The sequence below is a fragment of the Oncorhynchus mykiss genome, chromosome 17, assembly GCF_057628025.1.
Source record: "Oncorhynchus mykiss isolate SJ-2025 chromosome 17, ASM5762802v1, whole genome shotgun sequence".
In the NCBI taxonomy this organism is placed as follows: Eukaryota; Metazoa; Chordata; class Actinopteri; order Salmoniformes; family Salmonidae; genus Oncorhynchus; species Oncorhynchus mykiss.
In genome coordinates, this window is record NC_143038.1 from 27670106 (window position 1) to 27686032 (window position 15927).

Sequence of the window (15927 nt, forward strand, 5' to 3'; positions counted from 1 at the left end):
TGTGTGTGTGTGTGTGTGTGTGTTTTCCAGGTCCACATGGGCAACCTGAACTTCTCCCTGGGCAGGGTGCAGTATGACACCCTCAGCCTGTCCACCTTCCCCCTCGAGGCCCAGATAGGGGTGGGCGTGGGGGCCTCCATTGTAGCCCTCATCGTCCTCATCATAGTCCTCATCTACAGGTACGTGTGTGTGAGGTGGGGTAGGGGTATGTGGGTTCAAGCATTTGCATTTGTTTACGTAAACTTTTTGTGATTTGAGCTATGAGTGTAATTCTAATGTGTGTCTGTATGTATGTGTGTGCTCTCTCTCGCTCGCTCTCTTTGTTTGTTTGTTTGTTTATCTGTCTGTCAGGAGGAAGAGTAAGCAGGCTCTGAGGGACTACAAGAAGGTACAGATCCAGTTGGAGAACCTGGAGACCAGCGTGAGAGACCGGTGCAAGAAAGAGTTCACAGGTCAGACCCTAACACTATGACTAACACACAGCGTTAGAGGATGAGAGACAGAGCGAGAGAGGGTGAGAGACAGAGCGAGAGAGGGTGAGAGACAGAGCGAGAGAGGGTGAGAGACAGAGCGAGAGAGGGTGATAGACAGAGTGAGAGAGGGTGAGAGGAAGTGACAGACAAAAACGTTGTTGTCCACAACAAAGTGTGGAATCTTGGCGATATGGCCAAAAGGTCATCAAGATATTTTTCACATTTATGAAGGTATTTCACAGTATTTTTTTGGACAATAAATGTTCTAAATATGCTTTATGAGTAGTTCATGACCCCTAGGGTGGAAACACATAAATTATTATTTTTCAACGGGGCTTTATTCATTCTGATTTGTTTTATTGTTCAATCCAACTTCAACCAACAATTATGTTGAGCATTTTCAAAAAATGAAGGCCTAATTAATTGGTGAACTGTTGGAATCATGGAAATATAGTGATAATTCTAGTGCTATAGTTGGAATATAGTGAGCAGCACTTTGAGGACGGCAAGTACTTGAGGGACAGGGGCCGGGCTTAGTGTAGTGAAGCGTATGGGGAAGCAGCATGCAGGAGAAGAGGGAGAGATATGACTCGAGTAGCATACGGAGTAAACTATAAAAATTGACATTTACACGCGCCGGAGTGGCGTATCACCTTTAACAATTACAATACTGTTATAGAAGGTAAAGTAAAAACCGTTCCGTGCATCAATACCGGTACATGGTCAAATACGGTATACCAGCTCTAAATGGGGGGGGGGGGGGGTGATCCTTTCTGTCCAATTATATTTTGTCCAGAAATTACATCTGGACAATATATCTGTTCATTTAGGTGACCGCCAAAAGTTCTTTATACTCTCTAAGGGGCCCTTTTTCTCCACTGACTTTCACTCAACCATTTATGTGTTGCAAGGAAGGTCATACTCTCTTAACCTTTGAACCCCTGACCCCCCTCCCCCACAGACCTGATGACGGAGATGATGGACATGTCCAGTGACCTGGTGGGCTCAGGCATTCCCTTCCTGGACTACCGGCGCTACGCCGAGCGGATTTTCTTCCCGGGCCACCGCGAGTCGCCCCTGCGGAGGGATCTGGATGTGCAGGAGTGTCGACGGGCCACGGTGGAGCAGGGCCTGGTGCAGCTCTCCAACCTGCTCAACAGCAAACTCTTCCTCACCAAGGTAGGGGGACAGTGATGATGATTGGCAGTTCTTACCACGTTAGTGGACTTGTGAAAGTTTGTTTAAGACAAGTGGTTTTGAAGGAAATCAGGCAAGGTGCAATGACCGCGATGAAGAACATTGGTAGCTGACCTAGAAAGACTTAGGCCAGGATTTTAATTGTGTAGTATATGGCTATATAAGAGAACCATCCTCTTCTTCTTGAATACACCAGACTCCTCTCGTTGAAATATTACGGGAGAGTATTCATGGGTGATATTTGGTCGTCTCTCGCTCCCTTTTTCTTTTTTCCCCCCCTAACTCTCTCATCCCTCTTTCCTCCATCCCTCCCCCTAGTTCATCCATACTCTGGAGAGCCAGCGGACATTCTCGCCTCGGGACCGGGCCTACGTGGCATCTCTCCTGACGGTGGCGCTGCACGGTAAACTGGAGTACTTCACCGACATCCTCAAGACCCTCCTCAATGATCTAGTGGAGCAGTACGTGGCCAAGAACCCAAAACTCATGCTGCGAAGGTAAGATAGGAAGAGGTGTGTGGGTCAGGGGGTGGGGTGGGATTGTGTGTGTGTGTGTGTGCTCCATCAACCTGTAACTGATTTTTAACATGGCGTCATTTTGCAGAACGGAGACAGTGGTGGAGAAGCTTCTGACCAACTGGATGTCCATCTGCCTTTACGCTTTCCTCAGGGTGAGTCGGCCCACATGAATTACTGTCACACAAAGAGGAGGAAATGATGGCCCCATTCCACAGGCAGCCCCATTCATATTTTCTTTGCCACTAATTGGTTTTATGACAGATGAGATCTTTTTTTGCCAATAATTGCGCAAATTGGGCTGCCTGTGTAAACGCAGCCAATTGGAAAGAAATGATGGCCCCGTTCTTTAGAAGTGCATTGTGCATCACAGATGAGACACAATTGGACAGAAATAAAATGTCTCCACCACATGGCTTACACCTGTCCACTCATTTCTAATCCGTGATTACATGGAAGGAAGGATTCACTTTAGAAGAATTCGAACGGGGCCTTTATCTATATCTTACCTGGGTCACAATACCTTGTAGCATTAGCATTTATTAGCGTAAACATAATCACTATGCCGTGTCCTTGTCTTTCCCAGGACAGTGATTGTTAGCATGATGCTAATTGTTTACCTGATCGTTAGCATGGTTTGCCTGATGCTAGTTGTTTAACTGTTGTTGTTTCTCCCTAGGACTCTGCAGGCGAGTCCCTGTACATGTTGTTCAGGGCTATCAAGCACCAGGTGGACAAGGGGCCGGTGGACGCGGTGACGGGAAAAGCAAAGTACACGCTCAACGACAACCGCCTGCTCCGAGAAGACGTGGAGTACAAGACCCTGGTGAGGATGCACACACTCAGGGGTTCAGACACACACTCACACGGACTCAAAGACACAAACATGTTCAGACACACACACACACACTCAGGGGTTCAGACACACACACACACTCAGGGGTTCAGACACACACACATACATACTCAGGGGTTCAGACACACACACACACAGAGAGTTACAGACACACACTCAGGCATTCAGACACACTCACATGGACTCAAAGACACAAACATGTTCAGACACACACACACATTCAAGGGTTCAGACACACACTCAAACACGTGCGCACACATGTCCACGCAATCTAACCACACACACAGTTTTTTTTTTCTTCAGTGAAAAGCCAGAGATAGATAAATAGATTATATATACATCCAAGAAAGTGCTTTGTGAGTGATTTTGAAAGCTCATCCTCGCTCTCTTTCCTCCCCCTCTCCCAGACCCTGAACGTGTTGATGCAGGGTGGGGGGGTGAACGAGACCCAGCCGCTGCCCTCCAAGGTGCTGGACATAGACACCATCACCCAGGTGAAGGAGAAACTCCTGGACCAGGTCTACAAGGGCACCTCCTTTTCCCACCGGCCACACACAGACTCCCTAGACCTGGGTGAGAAGCACGCACGCACGCACTCTCACACACACACGCACGCACTCTCACAAACACACGCACGCACACACACACACGCTCTCTGACGCACACTCACATACACACACACACACTCTCTCTCTCTCTCTCTCTCTCTCTCACACACGCACACTCACACGCACACGCACACTCACACTCACACTCACACACGCACACTCTCACACACACACACTCTCACACACACACACTCTCTCTCTCACACACACAACGATGCGCACGCACACACACACAGCCTATTTTCTATCTCTCTTTTAACATCATTTTAGTGTTCTATAATATAGTGTTCTATTTTAATTCTGTCTATAGCCCTGTCTAACAGTGTGTGTGTGTTTTATCTTTCAGAGTGGAGGTCCGGTGTAGCTGGTCATTTGATCCTGTCTGATGAAGACCTGACATCTGTTGTCCAGGGCAACTGGAAGCGCCTCAATACACTACAACACTACAAGGTCTGCACCCACACACATTCATAGAGCCTTCCTAACGCTTCATACCGAGTTTGTAACACGTAAAGTATTTATAGAACCTTTATAAAGCATTCATAATGGCTTTAAGATTTAACATTCATGTTTCTAAGCCTTTACGTAACGGTTTATCACTTCGTTAACCCTTCATAAGCATTCATAAGCCTTCATAGTGCATACACTAACCGTTTGAGAGATTTATAACAGTTGTTGTTGTTGATATTTTTGTGTGTTAGGTTCCAGATGGTGCGACAGTGGCTTTGGTCCCGCGCCACAGCAAACACATCCACCACGACAATCATGACTATGTAGCAGGGGAAAGTGAGTTCCGCTTGCATTTTAGTTCCCCTCTTTCTCTCTGGGAAATGTCTCGTTGTTCTTCTACAGTGCACAGCCAAACTAGCTATATGTCCAGTTTCTTCCACTAAGTTTCTGTAGAATAAGTGTCAGTGTATCTCGTCTTGTGAAAGGCCACTAGGCTGAAACGTTGACGGAATAAAAGATACAAGATAGACATTTTTATTTGATTCTTTCTAATGTTCTTTCTCAACCCTTCTCCTTTCTTCTCTCCCATTCCCTCATTCAGAGACGCCCATGCTGGAGGACGCGGACGAGGGCGGGGTGAGGCTGTGGCACCTGGTCAAGGCCAGTGAGGAGCCCGAGCTACCCAAGCACCGCCGGGGCAGCGTGAGGGAGAGGGAGAGGGCCAAGGCTATACCAGAGATCTACCTCACACGCCTGCTCTCTATGAAGGTACTGTATGCACACATACACTAAGAATCAGGTGAAGAACCAGATACTGTAGACACACACACTTCCACCCACTTTCAAACCCTAACCTTTTCCCCATCTCCCTCCCTCCACAGGGAACTCTGCAGAAGTTTGTAGACGACCTGTTCACTGTGATCCTGTCTACCAGTCGTCCCGTTCCGCTGGCCGTCAAGTACTTCTTTGACCTGCTGGACGACCAGGCGCAACACCACGCCATCACTGACCCTGAGACCATCCACATCTGGAAGACCAACAGGTACACACACACACACACGCCGATGCAGATGCAGACACACATTTCACGTACGCACATAGATTCAATCACACGCATATGCACACACACTTATCCCGATGCCGTCCACATCTGGAAAATCAACATTTGTGTTTTTGTGAATCTGTGTGTGTGCATATGTTTGTATGTGGTCTGGTGATATATGTATCTATATCTATATATATATATATATATATATATATATATATATATATGTAAACTGACTTTCAGCATACATATAGAGGGCACTAAACTTGTACTGCACTGACTCAGATGACTGATGAATGGTTCTAAGAAATGGATAATAAGATGATAGTTGGAGCTGTAGTTTTAGATTTCAGTGCAGCCTTTGTTATTAATAATAAATTGTTATTGAAGTAACTCACTTGCTTTGGCTTTACATCACATGGTTGGAGAGTTATTTATCCAATAGAACCCAGAGAGTGTTCTTCAATAGAAGCTTCTCTAACATCAGAAATATACGGTGTCCCACAGGGCAGCTGCCTTGAGCCGTCATTCTTCTCTATTTTTATAAATTATTTGACACTGTTCTTACACAACGCTAGAATGACTATGTATGTGGATGACCGAAAGCCAGTGAGCTCACTGAAATTCCAGTGTGTATCAGAATGGGTGATTTAATAATAAACTAGTCTTAATCATCTAAAACTAAAAACATTGTATTTGGTTCAAAACATTCTCTGAGACCTAAACCTCAGCTGGAGTTGTACATAAAGGTTGTGACCATTGAGCAAGTTGAGGAATCTACACTCCTAGGTCTATGTCTGTTTATAAATATGTTTTTACACAAAAATCAATTGTATTAGTTGTTCAGGCTCTGGTCTTGTCCCGTCTTGATTACTGTCAGGTAATATGATCAAGTGCAGCGAAAAAAGACCTAGCAAAGCTGCAGGTGGCAGCACGCCTTGCCCTTAACTGCACATACGAACATCAACAATATGCACGCCAGTCTTTCCCGGTTGAGGGTTGACGTGATGCTAACTGCTTCTCCTAGTTATGAGAAATATCACTGTAATGACAATTCCAGATTGTCTGCATAATCAAATCAAATTCAGCTCAGACACCCCATATATACCCTACAAGACATTCCACCAGGGGTCTCTTCACAGTCACCGAGTCCAAAACGAATTCACGCAATGCACAGTACTACACAGAGCCATGATCGCATGGAACTCCCATCTCCAAGTATTCAAGCAAACATCAAAATGACCTTTTAAAAAATGGATTAAACATCTCATGGAACGGCGGGACTAAGAGGGGACACACAGACACACTCATACAGACTATTTTTTGTTGTGTTTGTATATTGTTGTATAGAGTAGCTACTGCTTCTGTAAAAGCTCATGGGGATCCAAATAAACAAATATATATGTAACATGTGAACATTGCAATAACAGTTCTGTAACGCTGGTTCCCTGCCTCCAGTTTGCCCCTGAGGTTCTGGATCAACATTGTGAAGAACCCCCAGTTCATCTTTGACGTTCAGCCCTCGGACCACGTGGACGCTGTGCTGACGGTCATCTCCCAGACGTTCATGGACTCCTGCACCACCGCTGAGCACAAGCTGGGCAGAGTGAGAGAGATGGATAGGGAGGGACGGGACCAAGGGACAGGGTGGGATGAGAGGACTATTGGAAGATGTGGTAATTTTTCTCTAAACTGGTTCTCTCTCTCTCTTTCCCTCCGTCTCTCTCTCCAGGATTCACCAATCAACAAACTGCTGTATGCCCGAGACATCCCCCGTTACAAGCAGATGGTGGAAAGGTACTACGCTGACATCAGACAGACCATCTCTGCCAGTGATCAGGAGATGAACTCAGCTCTAGCAGAGCTGTCCAGGGTGAGTCTTTTACTTCAGTTTATTTGTTCAGTAAACACTGTATTGTTCCTTTTTAAAGGGAGAGTTCACCCAAAAGTGATCTTCCATCAAAGTTTTAGCTCTGTACTGAAAGTGCTCCATCTTGAAAACTTGACTGCTGACAGTTTGAGTTAACTATTCCTTTCAGCTGTTCTTTGTCCTATCGTCAATTGAACTTTATATTAGCACATTTTAAATTCAACTTCAGTTAATCTTTGAAAAGATGTGCTTATTTTTTATTTGGAATGACATGAAAATATGTTTTTTCCCCCCAACCAGAATTACTCAGGAGAGTTGAATTACCTTGTCGCCCTGCACGAGTTGTACAAGTACATCAACAAATACTATGACCAGGTGAGTTTTCATTCAGTCGCTTGTCTGGTTGGATGGAATAACAAATAATAGTTGTCTTTGGTTTACCTTGCTCCTGCTCTAAACAGGATTTGTGTTCCTCCCTCTCTCCTTCCCACCCTCCCTCCTTCCCACCCTCTCTCCTTCCCTCCCTCTCTCTCTCTTTCCCTCCCTCTCTCTCTCCTTCCCTCTCCCTCTCCTTTCATCCCTCTCCCTCTCCTTTCATCCCCCTCTCACTCCACTCCTCTCTTTCTCTCCATCCCTCTTTCTCTCTCACTCCCTCTCTTTCTGTCTCACTCCATCCCTCTCCCTCTCTCTCCATCCCACTCTCTCTCCATCTGTCTTATCACTCCACCATCCTCCATCACACTCCATTGTTCTCCATCTATCTTCATCCCTTTCTCTCTCTCCACCCCTACCTCTCTCAGATCATCGGGGCCCTAGAGGAGGACAGCATGGCCCAGAAAATGCAGCTGGGCTACCGGCTCCAGCAGGTCGCTGCAGCTGTGGAGAACAAAGTCACCGACTTGTGACAGCAGAACCACCGACCGAGACCACGCCGGCGAGGGGGACCACATTAAGAGACGCACACACTGTGAGGTTACCCACTAGAGTGGGGGAGGGAAAAGGCCCCACCCCTTTTCCACACATTATGCTGGACACATGAAGCCCTCTAGAGATGGTGGTGGACACAAACCCTTCTCTCACTCTCCACTGTGGAAAAAAGCAGGAGGGAAAGGGAGACATACAGACCAGGAGCCTTTGTTTGTATGTCCCACCCGTTCAACCGTCAGCCCTGAGTTGGACCACGTTGTGGCATCTGCGTCTGTCTCTCTTCTAGAACTCTCTGTGGAAGTAGGAGAATTGTAAGAAAGGGCTTGGGAGATCTGGATGTTATCCGGACGCTATCTGGACATTACGTGACGTGTCGATGGAAACGTGCTGAAGTCAAAACTCTGTAGTCTCATATGAATGAATGAAAGAAGTCGTGTTATATGTATCAAAATGAGAGAGAGAGAGAGAGAGAGAGAGAGAGAGAGAGAGAGAGAGAGAGAGAGAGAGAGAGAGAGAGAGAGAGAGAGAGAGAGAGAGAGAGAGAGAGAGAGAGAGAGAGAGAGAGAGAGAGAGAGAGAGAGAGAGAGAGAGAGAGAGAGAGAGAGAGAGAGAGAGAGAGAGAGAGAGAGAGAGAGAGAGAGATCACCGGTTTTGCTTGATGGTATGACGTGAAGCCATTTCCACTGGGTGGATGAAATGGAGAAGGGTACTTCCCATGCCTTGTGCTTGTGTCGTTGCATAATTAGAGGTTTTATGTCTGTCCATCTCCCTCTTTAAATGTACATGTGTGCAAGGGTAAACTGTTTTGGTTTACATGCCCCGCACACTGACACCATTGTTTTATATAATTGAGATATACAGTACCAGTCAAAAGTTTGGACACACCTACTCATTCAAGAGTTTTTCTTTATTTTCACAATTTTCTACATTGTAGAGTAATAGTGAAGACACCAAAACTATGAAATAACACATATGGAATCATGTAGTAACCAAAAAAGTGTTAAACAAATCAAGAAATTCTGATTTTAGATTCTTCAAAGTAGCCACCCATTGCCTTGATGGCAGCTTTGCACACTCTTGGCATTCTCTCAGCCGGCTTAATGAGGAATGCTTTTCCTACAGTCTTGAAGGAGTTCGCACATATGCTGAGGACTTGTTGGCTGCTTTTCCTTCACTCTGCGGTCCACCTCATCTCAAACCATCTCAACTGGGTTGAGGTCGGGTGATTGTGGAGGCCAGGTGATCTGATGCAGCACTCCATCACTCTCCTTGGTCAAATAGCCCCTATACAGCCTGGAGGTGTGTTTTGGGTCATTGTCCTGTTGAAAAACAAATGATAGTCCCACTAAGAGCAAACCAGATGGGATGGCGTATTGCTGCCGAATACTGTGGTAGCCATACTGGTTAAGTGTGCCTTGAACTCTAAATAAATTACAGACAGTGTCATCAGCAAAGCACCATCACCTCAACCATGCTTCATGGTGGGAACCACACATGCAGAGATAATCCGTTCACCTACTCTGCGTCTCCCAAAGACACAGTGGCTGTTTTTGGAGTCATCAGAACAAAGGATAGATTTCCACCAGTCTAATGTCCATTGCTCGTGTTTCTTGGCCTAAGCAAGTCGTCTTCTTATTGGTGTCCTTTTAGTAGTGGTTTCTTTGCAGCAATTTGACCATGAAGGCCTGATTCACGTAGTTTCTGCTGAACAGTTGATGTTGATGTGTCTGTTACTTGAACTCTGTGAAGCATTTATTTGGGCTGCAATTTATGAGGCTGGTAACTCTAATGAACATATCCTCTGCAGCAGAGGCAACTCTGGGTCTTCCTTTCCTGTGTCTGTCCTCATGTGAGCCAGTTTCATCATTCCCCTTCATGGTTTTGTGACCTGCACTTGAAGAACTTCAAAGTTCTTGAAATGTTCTGCATTAACTGACCTTCATGTCTTAATAACATAATGATGGACTGTCATTTCTCTTTGCTTATTTGAGGTGTTCTTTTCATAATATTGACTTGGCATTATACCAAATAGGGTTATCTTCGTATACCACCCCTACCCTGTCACAACAACTAATTGGCTCAAATCAAATTTCATTTGTCACATAAGCATGGTTAGCAGATGTTAATGAGAGTGTAGCAAAATGCTTGTGCTTCTAGTTCCGACAGTGCAGTAATATCTAACAATTCCCCAACAACTACCTAATACACACAAATCTAAAGGGGTGAATGAGAATGTGTACATGTAAGTAGATGGATGAGCGATGGCCGAGCGGCATTGGGCAAGGTGCAATAGATGGTATAAAACACAGTATATACAAGTGATATGAGTCGTGTAAGACATGTAAACATTATTAAAGTGGCATTATTTAGAGTGGCATTGTGTGTGAAGTAACTAGTGATCCGTTTACTAAAGTGGCCAGTGAATGGGTGATCCGTTGTGCAGACCGCACCACCCTCTGGAGGGCCTTGTAGTTGAAGGAGGCGCAGTTGCCATTCCAGGCTGTGATACAGCCCGACTGGATGTTCTTGATTGTGCATCTGTATAAGTTTGTCAGTTTTACAGATGCACAATCGAGAGCATCCTGTCAGGCTGTATAAAATGCATTAAGAAGGAAAGAAATTCCACAAATTAACTTTTTATCAAGGCACATCTGTTAATTTAAATGCATTCCAGGTGACTACCTCATGAAGCTGGTTGAGAGAATGCCAAGAGTGTGCAAAGCTGTCAGCGAGGCAAAGGGTGGATACTTTGAAGAATCTCAAAAGTAAAATATTTTGATTTGTTTAACACTTTTGGTTACTACATGATTCCATATGTGTTATTTCATCGTTTTGATGTCTTCACTATTATTCTACAATGTAGAAAATAGTGAAAAGAAATAAAAACCCTTGAATGAGTAGGTGTGTCCAAACTTTTGACTGGTACTGTATATATGCCTGGCATTACTTGTATATACCTCCCTTTCTCTTGTGCACAATTGACAGAATTCCAGTTGGATTTCCCCCCATTCAAGACAAGACAATTTTTCACAGCAGAGTAAAAACGTTTTCTTAGCATTTCATAAACATTACTGGGAAACCGACCCTATACAACGGTATTAGTTGGTGACGATGTAGTTTCAAGGGTCTTGAGTCTCATCAATGATCAGCACTCTCGTCCTCCTTTTACTCAACTAAATACTCAAGCTATCCTCTTATCTCATTGAAACTTTTTTCTCATTGAAAGCAAAGTTTAATGTGATCACTGTTTGTCTGCTCTGGTAAACCAGATTGTGCTCTCCCCCTGGCTCTCTTTATGTCACAACAGTAGCTTTTCCATATCCGTCCAAATCATAAGGTCAAATTGTGTCTTTCACACACACGCACACATAGTTCACTCTTGAGACAGCTATTATAAAAAAAAATGTAATCAGTCTTTTAAAATCTGTAATTGTCATTCCGCTTTTTCAGGTAGCGCCCACATCCATACACATCTGTGCGTTGTTTGTCTTTATGTTATAGGAACGGGAGGAAAATTTTATTGTAAGAGTTGAAATGAACAGCTCTGTCCTGACGAGACTGCAGGACTAAAAGAACGGTACTGAAAGCAGAGGCAGTCTTTCAAAAGGTACTGAAAATAGGTGACCGTGTGAATGAATTGTTTACTTCGACTTTTTGTTGCTTTAATGCTGTTTATTCTGATGTTTCTAGAAGGTAATGGTCACTGGAGGGACGCTAGATCAGAGATTTAAACAAACGAATCTCAACTTTTGAATTTAATATAGTTCAAACGTGTCCCACAGACAGTATTTTTATGGTGAATGTTCATACAACTTCCCATGTTGTACATTTTTAACATTCCTTTTTGGTTTTCAACCAAGAAAATTCTATTGAATCATGATTTTTCACTTTGTGCTGTTGTGAGGTAGACTACTTATGTGACATTGGAGACCGCTCATTGATATGTGCAGTTCTTCTATTGAACACAAGATGGCAACCGCTCCTATATTTGTTGAACTTCTGCTCTAACACAAGTAAACTGCTGTATTTACTGTACATGAAGTTTCACAGAAAATTCTTTGACCTAGTCATATTTTCCAAGGTTTGATTCAAATATTAGGATTATAAAGCATTATTTGCCATTTCTGAACTTTACCGATATGAGTTCTAATGGTTTCCCCGTGAGCTATGTTATTCCTCATTTGCTCACCTCGACATTCTCTATTACACAACAGATGTATTTTCTAAAGCTAGGTTGCGTCCCAAATGGCACCCATTTAGGGTTAAGATTATACGGATTTGGTCAAAAGTAATGCGTTATGTAGGGAATCCGCTACCATTTGGGACGTATCCCTAGACTTCTCATTCTGTCCCACAGAGCTTTAATAGTTTGTTGAAGTTAGGATGAAATCCTTTGGTAAAGCTACGTACCAAGCAACAACGTTATCACATGAATTGGAGGTGTTGCATGAATGTTAACTACACATAAGCCTAACTGACTTATTGATGAAGTTTGACACCACCTTCCTGGTAGGCTATATCTTCATATGATATAGCAATGAGTCGGCATATCATTTAACTGTAAAAACCCAATCACGTGTCTTCCTGTTTGGATAGCCAATCATTTCAGAGAGAGGCACCTTTTTTTTAACAGAAGTGCATGGAGTGTATCCGTTACATGCCATTGTGTAGGTTCTCCAGTTTGATGCTCTTTCATGTGCACCACCATTATCCCTAGATTGCACAGTATAACCGAATCATAGTAGCCTATAGGCTAACATCACACTACTTACCACATGCAATTAATGTCTCATTTGAATGGACAATTAGTACTGTCATATGCTTTTAATGTAGACGAGTATGTATGACGCCTTGTGCTGGAGAGACCATGATGGTGGAGGTCATTTGAGGGGAAAAAAACTAACTATTGTTAGGCTGTATAAATTCAGCTATGTAGAGCAGGCTCTGCAATGAGCAATTTGTAAGGATGGTTCTTATTTTGTCTGTTAATATCATTGTACATAATGATTTTAATAATGTAACTTGTAGCGACTTAATCTGTTTAATAAGAGAGTGTAAATTCACACTACCTGGAGGTGTGTTAATAAAGTATTTGTAAAATCATATGCTCTTTGTCGACGTCTGTCTCATATGGAGTAATGTTTTGAAGTGAAGGGAATTTCAGTCCACTATGCTTGTTTCCTCAGTTGTCTGCACTGACATATTGTTTTCAGATCAGTGTATGAAAATGAGGAATGGAAGGCCCTTCACTTAGTCATGAAAATGAAATAATCGCTCTAACATTGCCTAATGCCTTCACACACCATATGCAAAACAAATCAGTTTGAGGAGGGTCATAAAGTGACTAAGCAGCATGCATGGGAAACTACTTGAACAAAGTTAGGAAACTTTCAGAAACTAATGACGGAGGAACAAATTTTGTTTCACACGACCCATTATTCGTGTCTGCTATGTGACGCCACCCGGTAGAGTACAACGGGAAAAGGAGCCAAATATTATCTGTTATATTGGTAAGATGGTCAAGTGACTGCTCTAACAATGGAAATACATGTCCTCAAAGATGGAAAGCAGGAGTGAGGAGGGTGGGACCATTCTAGCCAATGAGAGGGCAGATACACTTTTCTATTGCCTATGCCGAGCAAGGGGCCAGGGTTCTGGTCAAGAAGCACTGTTTTCGAATGCACCTACTGTTTTGCTTTGGTACTGCAGTTTAACTGACACGGCCCAGAAAGACAATTTCCATAGACGGCCACATAGATTTGAACATTCCTTAATAAGACACTTTAGGCATCAACATTTGTTGAATTACTCAAATAATTGTCGCTGAGGCAGATTTTTCTTTTTTCATCACTCACAGGCAAAGATAGTAACATTTTATATTCATCCAATGTCTGCCGTGTTTATGGATGATATCTTTACTGCTCCCTGTGTGCACTGAGTGCTAGTGTGCATGTGATGTTGGTCTGTATAAACCAGATACAATCCGGAACATGAGTAGATTATCCATTTGTTGTTTCAGGGTGGGTAAAACCAGAGTTTGGTGCTGTGGAATCAGTGAAGGTAACCTGAAGGGGTCTTGTGATAATTGTTTGTGTTTCTGCTGGTCAGAGGGAGCAGGCACTTCGCACCAAACGAATTCGGACAAGAGGTGTGACTTGAATTGCTCTCAAGAAAAGGGCACTATTGAAAGGAGTGACTACTGGGGTAGAGGTAAATGTGAAAGTGGATCAAATGAAGGGAAAGATTCCCGGTGTTTGTGATACTCGTCGTTTTGGTGCGACACCAACGGGGTGGCGTGAGTGGTGAAAGACTAATTGTCTGTCGTTTTGATGTTGACTATTTGGCCGACAGTGATGTTAGGATATTTCAGTTATCCCTTGCGAGCTTATATGCCAAATACATTACGTTGTTACAGGTGTCAAGCGTATGGGCATGTGGCAGCAGTGTGTAGGAGGGAGGTTCCTAGGTGTGAGCAGAAGGGCAGAAGACAAAGGAACGTGCAGCATTGGGTAAAGATGCGGTACGTGTTAATTGTAGGGGTGCCATGGGGCTGGGGATCAGAAATGTCTGGTGTGAGAGAGGCAGGTTGAGGTTACCAGGGTTAGAGTAGAGCAGAGGGTGTTGTATGCTGAGGCAGTGAAGAAAGTTGATGGAGATGGGTCAAAGGGAAGGGATCCTGAGAGGTTTCGCATGTAGTAGATCTGTACCAGTACAGAGGGATAGGCCAACGAGTGATATATGGTTCAGTAAGATTGGCTTTTTTAGCGTTCATAGCAATGGTTATCAACTGCACTGTATGTCACAGAAAATAGAGGTTGTGATGGCAGCTGCAGAGAAGTATTTGGGTGTACGGGATTTGACGTCAGAAGAGTTACAGGGTGTGTTGAGTGGTGGTGTCCTGTCCTTTTAGGCTGTTGGACAGAGGTAGGACTAGATAGGTTTAAACAGTGGAGTAGGGTGGTGGGTTTTTAATGAGTGTAGGGTTAGATGGTAGGGTATTCCAGTCTAGTCGGTGGGGGCAATACAACATTTATTGCCAACTTCCTTACGTCATTGAAGAAGACATGAGTAGTATACCTTGAAAACAATGGTCGGACATCTTGGACGCAGTCTCCAGTTCTTATTATACCTCAGTGATGCGGAGTCAGCCGGAAATGCTAACATCCGGTTTTCAGGGATACAGTATTTTCAATCTGTCTTATGTTTTCCCTGACAAACAAAAGTGTGAACTCCGCTCAGGTGTCTTTCTAGGCCTGCTAGTGAACAACAGGCACAACCATATAGTGTCATTGAGGAAATCTCCAATTTCTTCTTCACGATTGGCTGATCCCTCCTGATGACATGACTCCAACCGGGTCACCAGGAGGGATCAGCCAATGAAGTTGGAATTCCGACCCAGTTGAATTCATTAAAATGGTTGAAACTCTAAATGGTTCTGCCCAGAAATTCTAACATTTTGTTTATCATCTGATTCACGTCGCTTAACTCGCATTGTGAATGGAAAGGAGCAGGAAAGCCTTTCTTTGATGTTTGATGAAGAATTTCTCCCAACCCATGTTGTGCAAGCTTATGTGCAAAAGTCTTCTATATAAACGTTTGGCCATGTGTCTGTAAATTGAATATCATTGTTGAAGAGTCTGTGGATGCAATGTTTTGCAATTGTGATGGGAATCACGTTCCAGAGTTCCCTGTTAGGGTGAAGGAGGTCAAAGTAGGAAAGATCAGGACTGTCGAAGGTCTCCTATGCAGAGGCAGTGACAATTGTCGAAGCAGCGAGTAGAGATGATGAAGCTATGGCAGTGGATTTTTATTTTGAACCTTTATTTAACTAGGCAAGTGAGTTAAGAACAAATTCTTATTTTCAATGACAGCCTAGGAACAGTGGGTAAACAGCCTGTTCAGGGGCAGAACGACAGATGTGTACCAGTCTGGATGTCAGCCAGTTGAGAGATCCTGAAACACTAATCGAGAAGAAGGTTGATTTTG

At 43.8% G+C, this 15927-nt stretch overlaps 1 protein-coding gene across 11 annotated transcripts in view; it reads left to right on the forward strand.

The window, feature by feature from the left end:
- Positions 1–13044, forward strand: part of plxnb1b (plexin b1b) — a 138785-nt gene extending 125741 nt beyond the window's left edge. For all 11 annotated transcript variants that reach the window (XM_090205155.1, XM_090205152.1, XM_021568531.3 and 8 more), the window contains 15 exons: positions 31–179; positions 352–452; positions 1435–1652; positions 1989–2167; positions 2274–2340; positions 2865–3011; positions 3449–3614; positions 3996–4099; positions 4351–4435; positions 4701–4867; positions 4981–5141; positions 6603–6750; positions 6877–7017; positions 7315–7389; positions 7815–13044. In XM_090205155.1, coding sequence (XP_090061281.1) covers positions 31–179; positions 352–452; positions 1435–1652; positions 1989–2167; positions 2274–2340; positions 2865–3011; positions 3449–3614; positions 3996–4099; positions 4351–4435; positions 4701–4867; positions 4981–5141; positions 6603–6750; positions 6877–7017; positions 7315–7389; positions 7815–7919 — 2013 coding nt within the window. In that variant the 3' untranslated portion in view covers positions 7920–13044. The remainder of the gene's footprint in view (positions 1–30; positions 180–351; positions 453–1434; positions 1653–1988; positions 2168–2273; positions 2341–2864; positions 3012–3448; positions 3615–3995; positions 4100–4350; positions 4436–4700; positions 4868–4980; positions 5142–6602; positions 6751–6876; positions 7018–7314; positions 7390–7814) is intronic.
- Positions 13045–15927: the final 2883 nt, after the last annotated feature.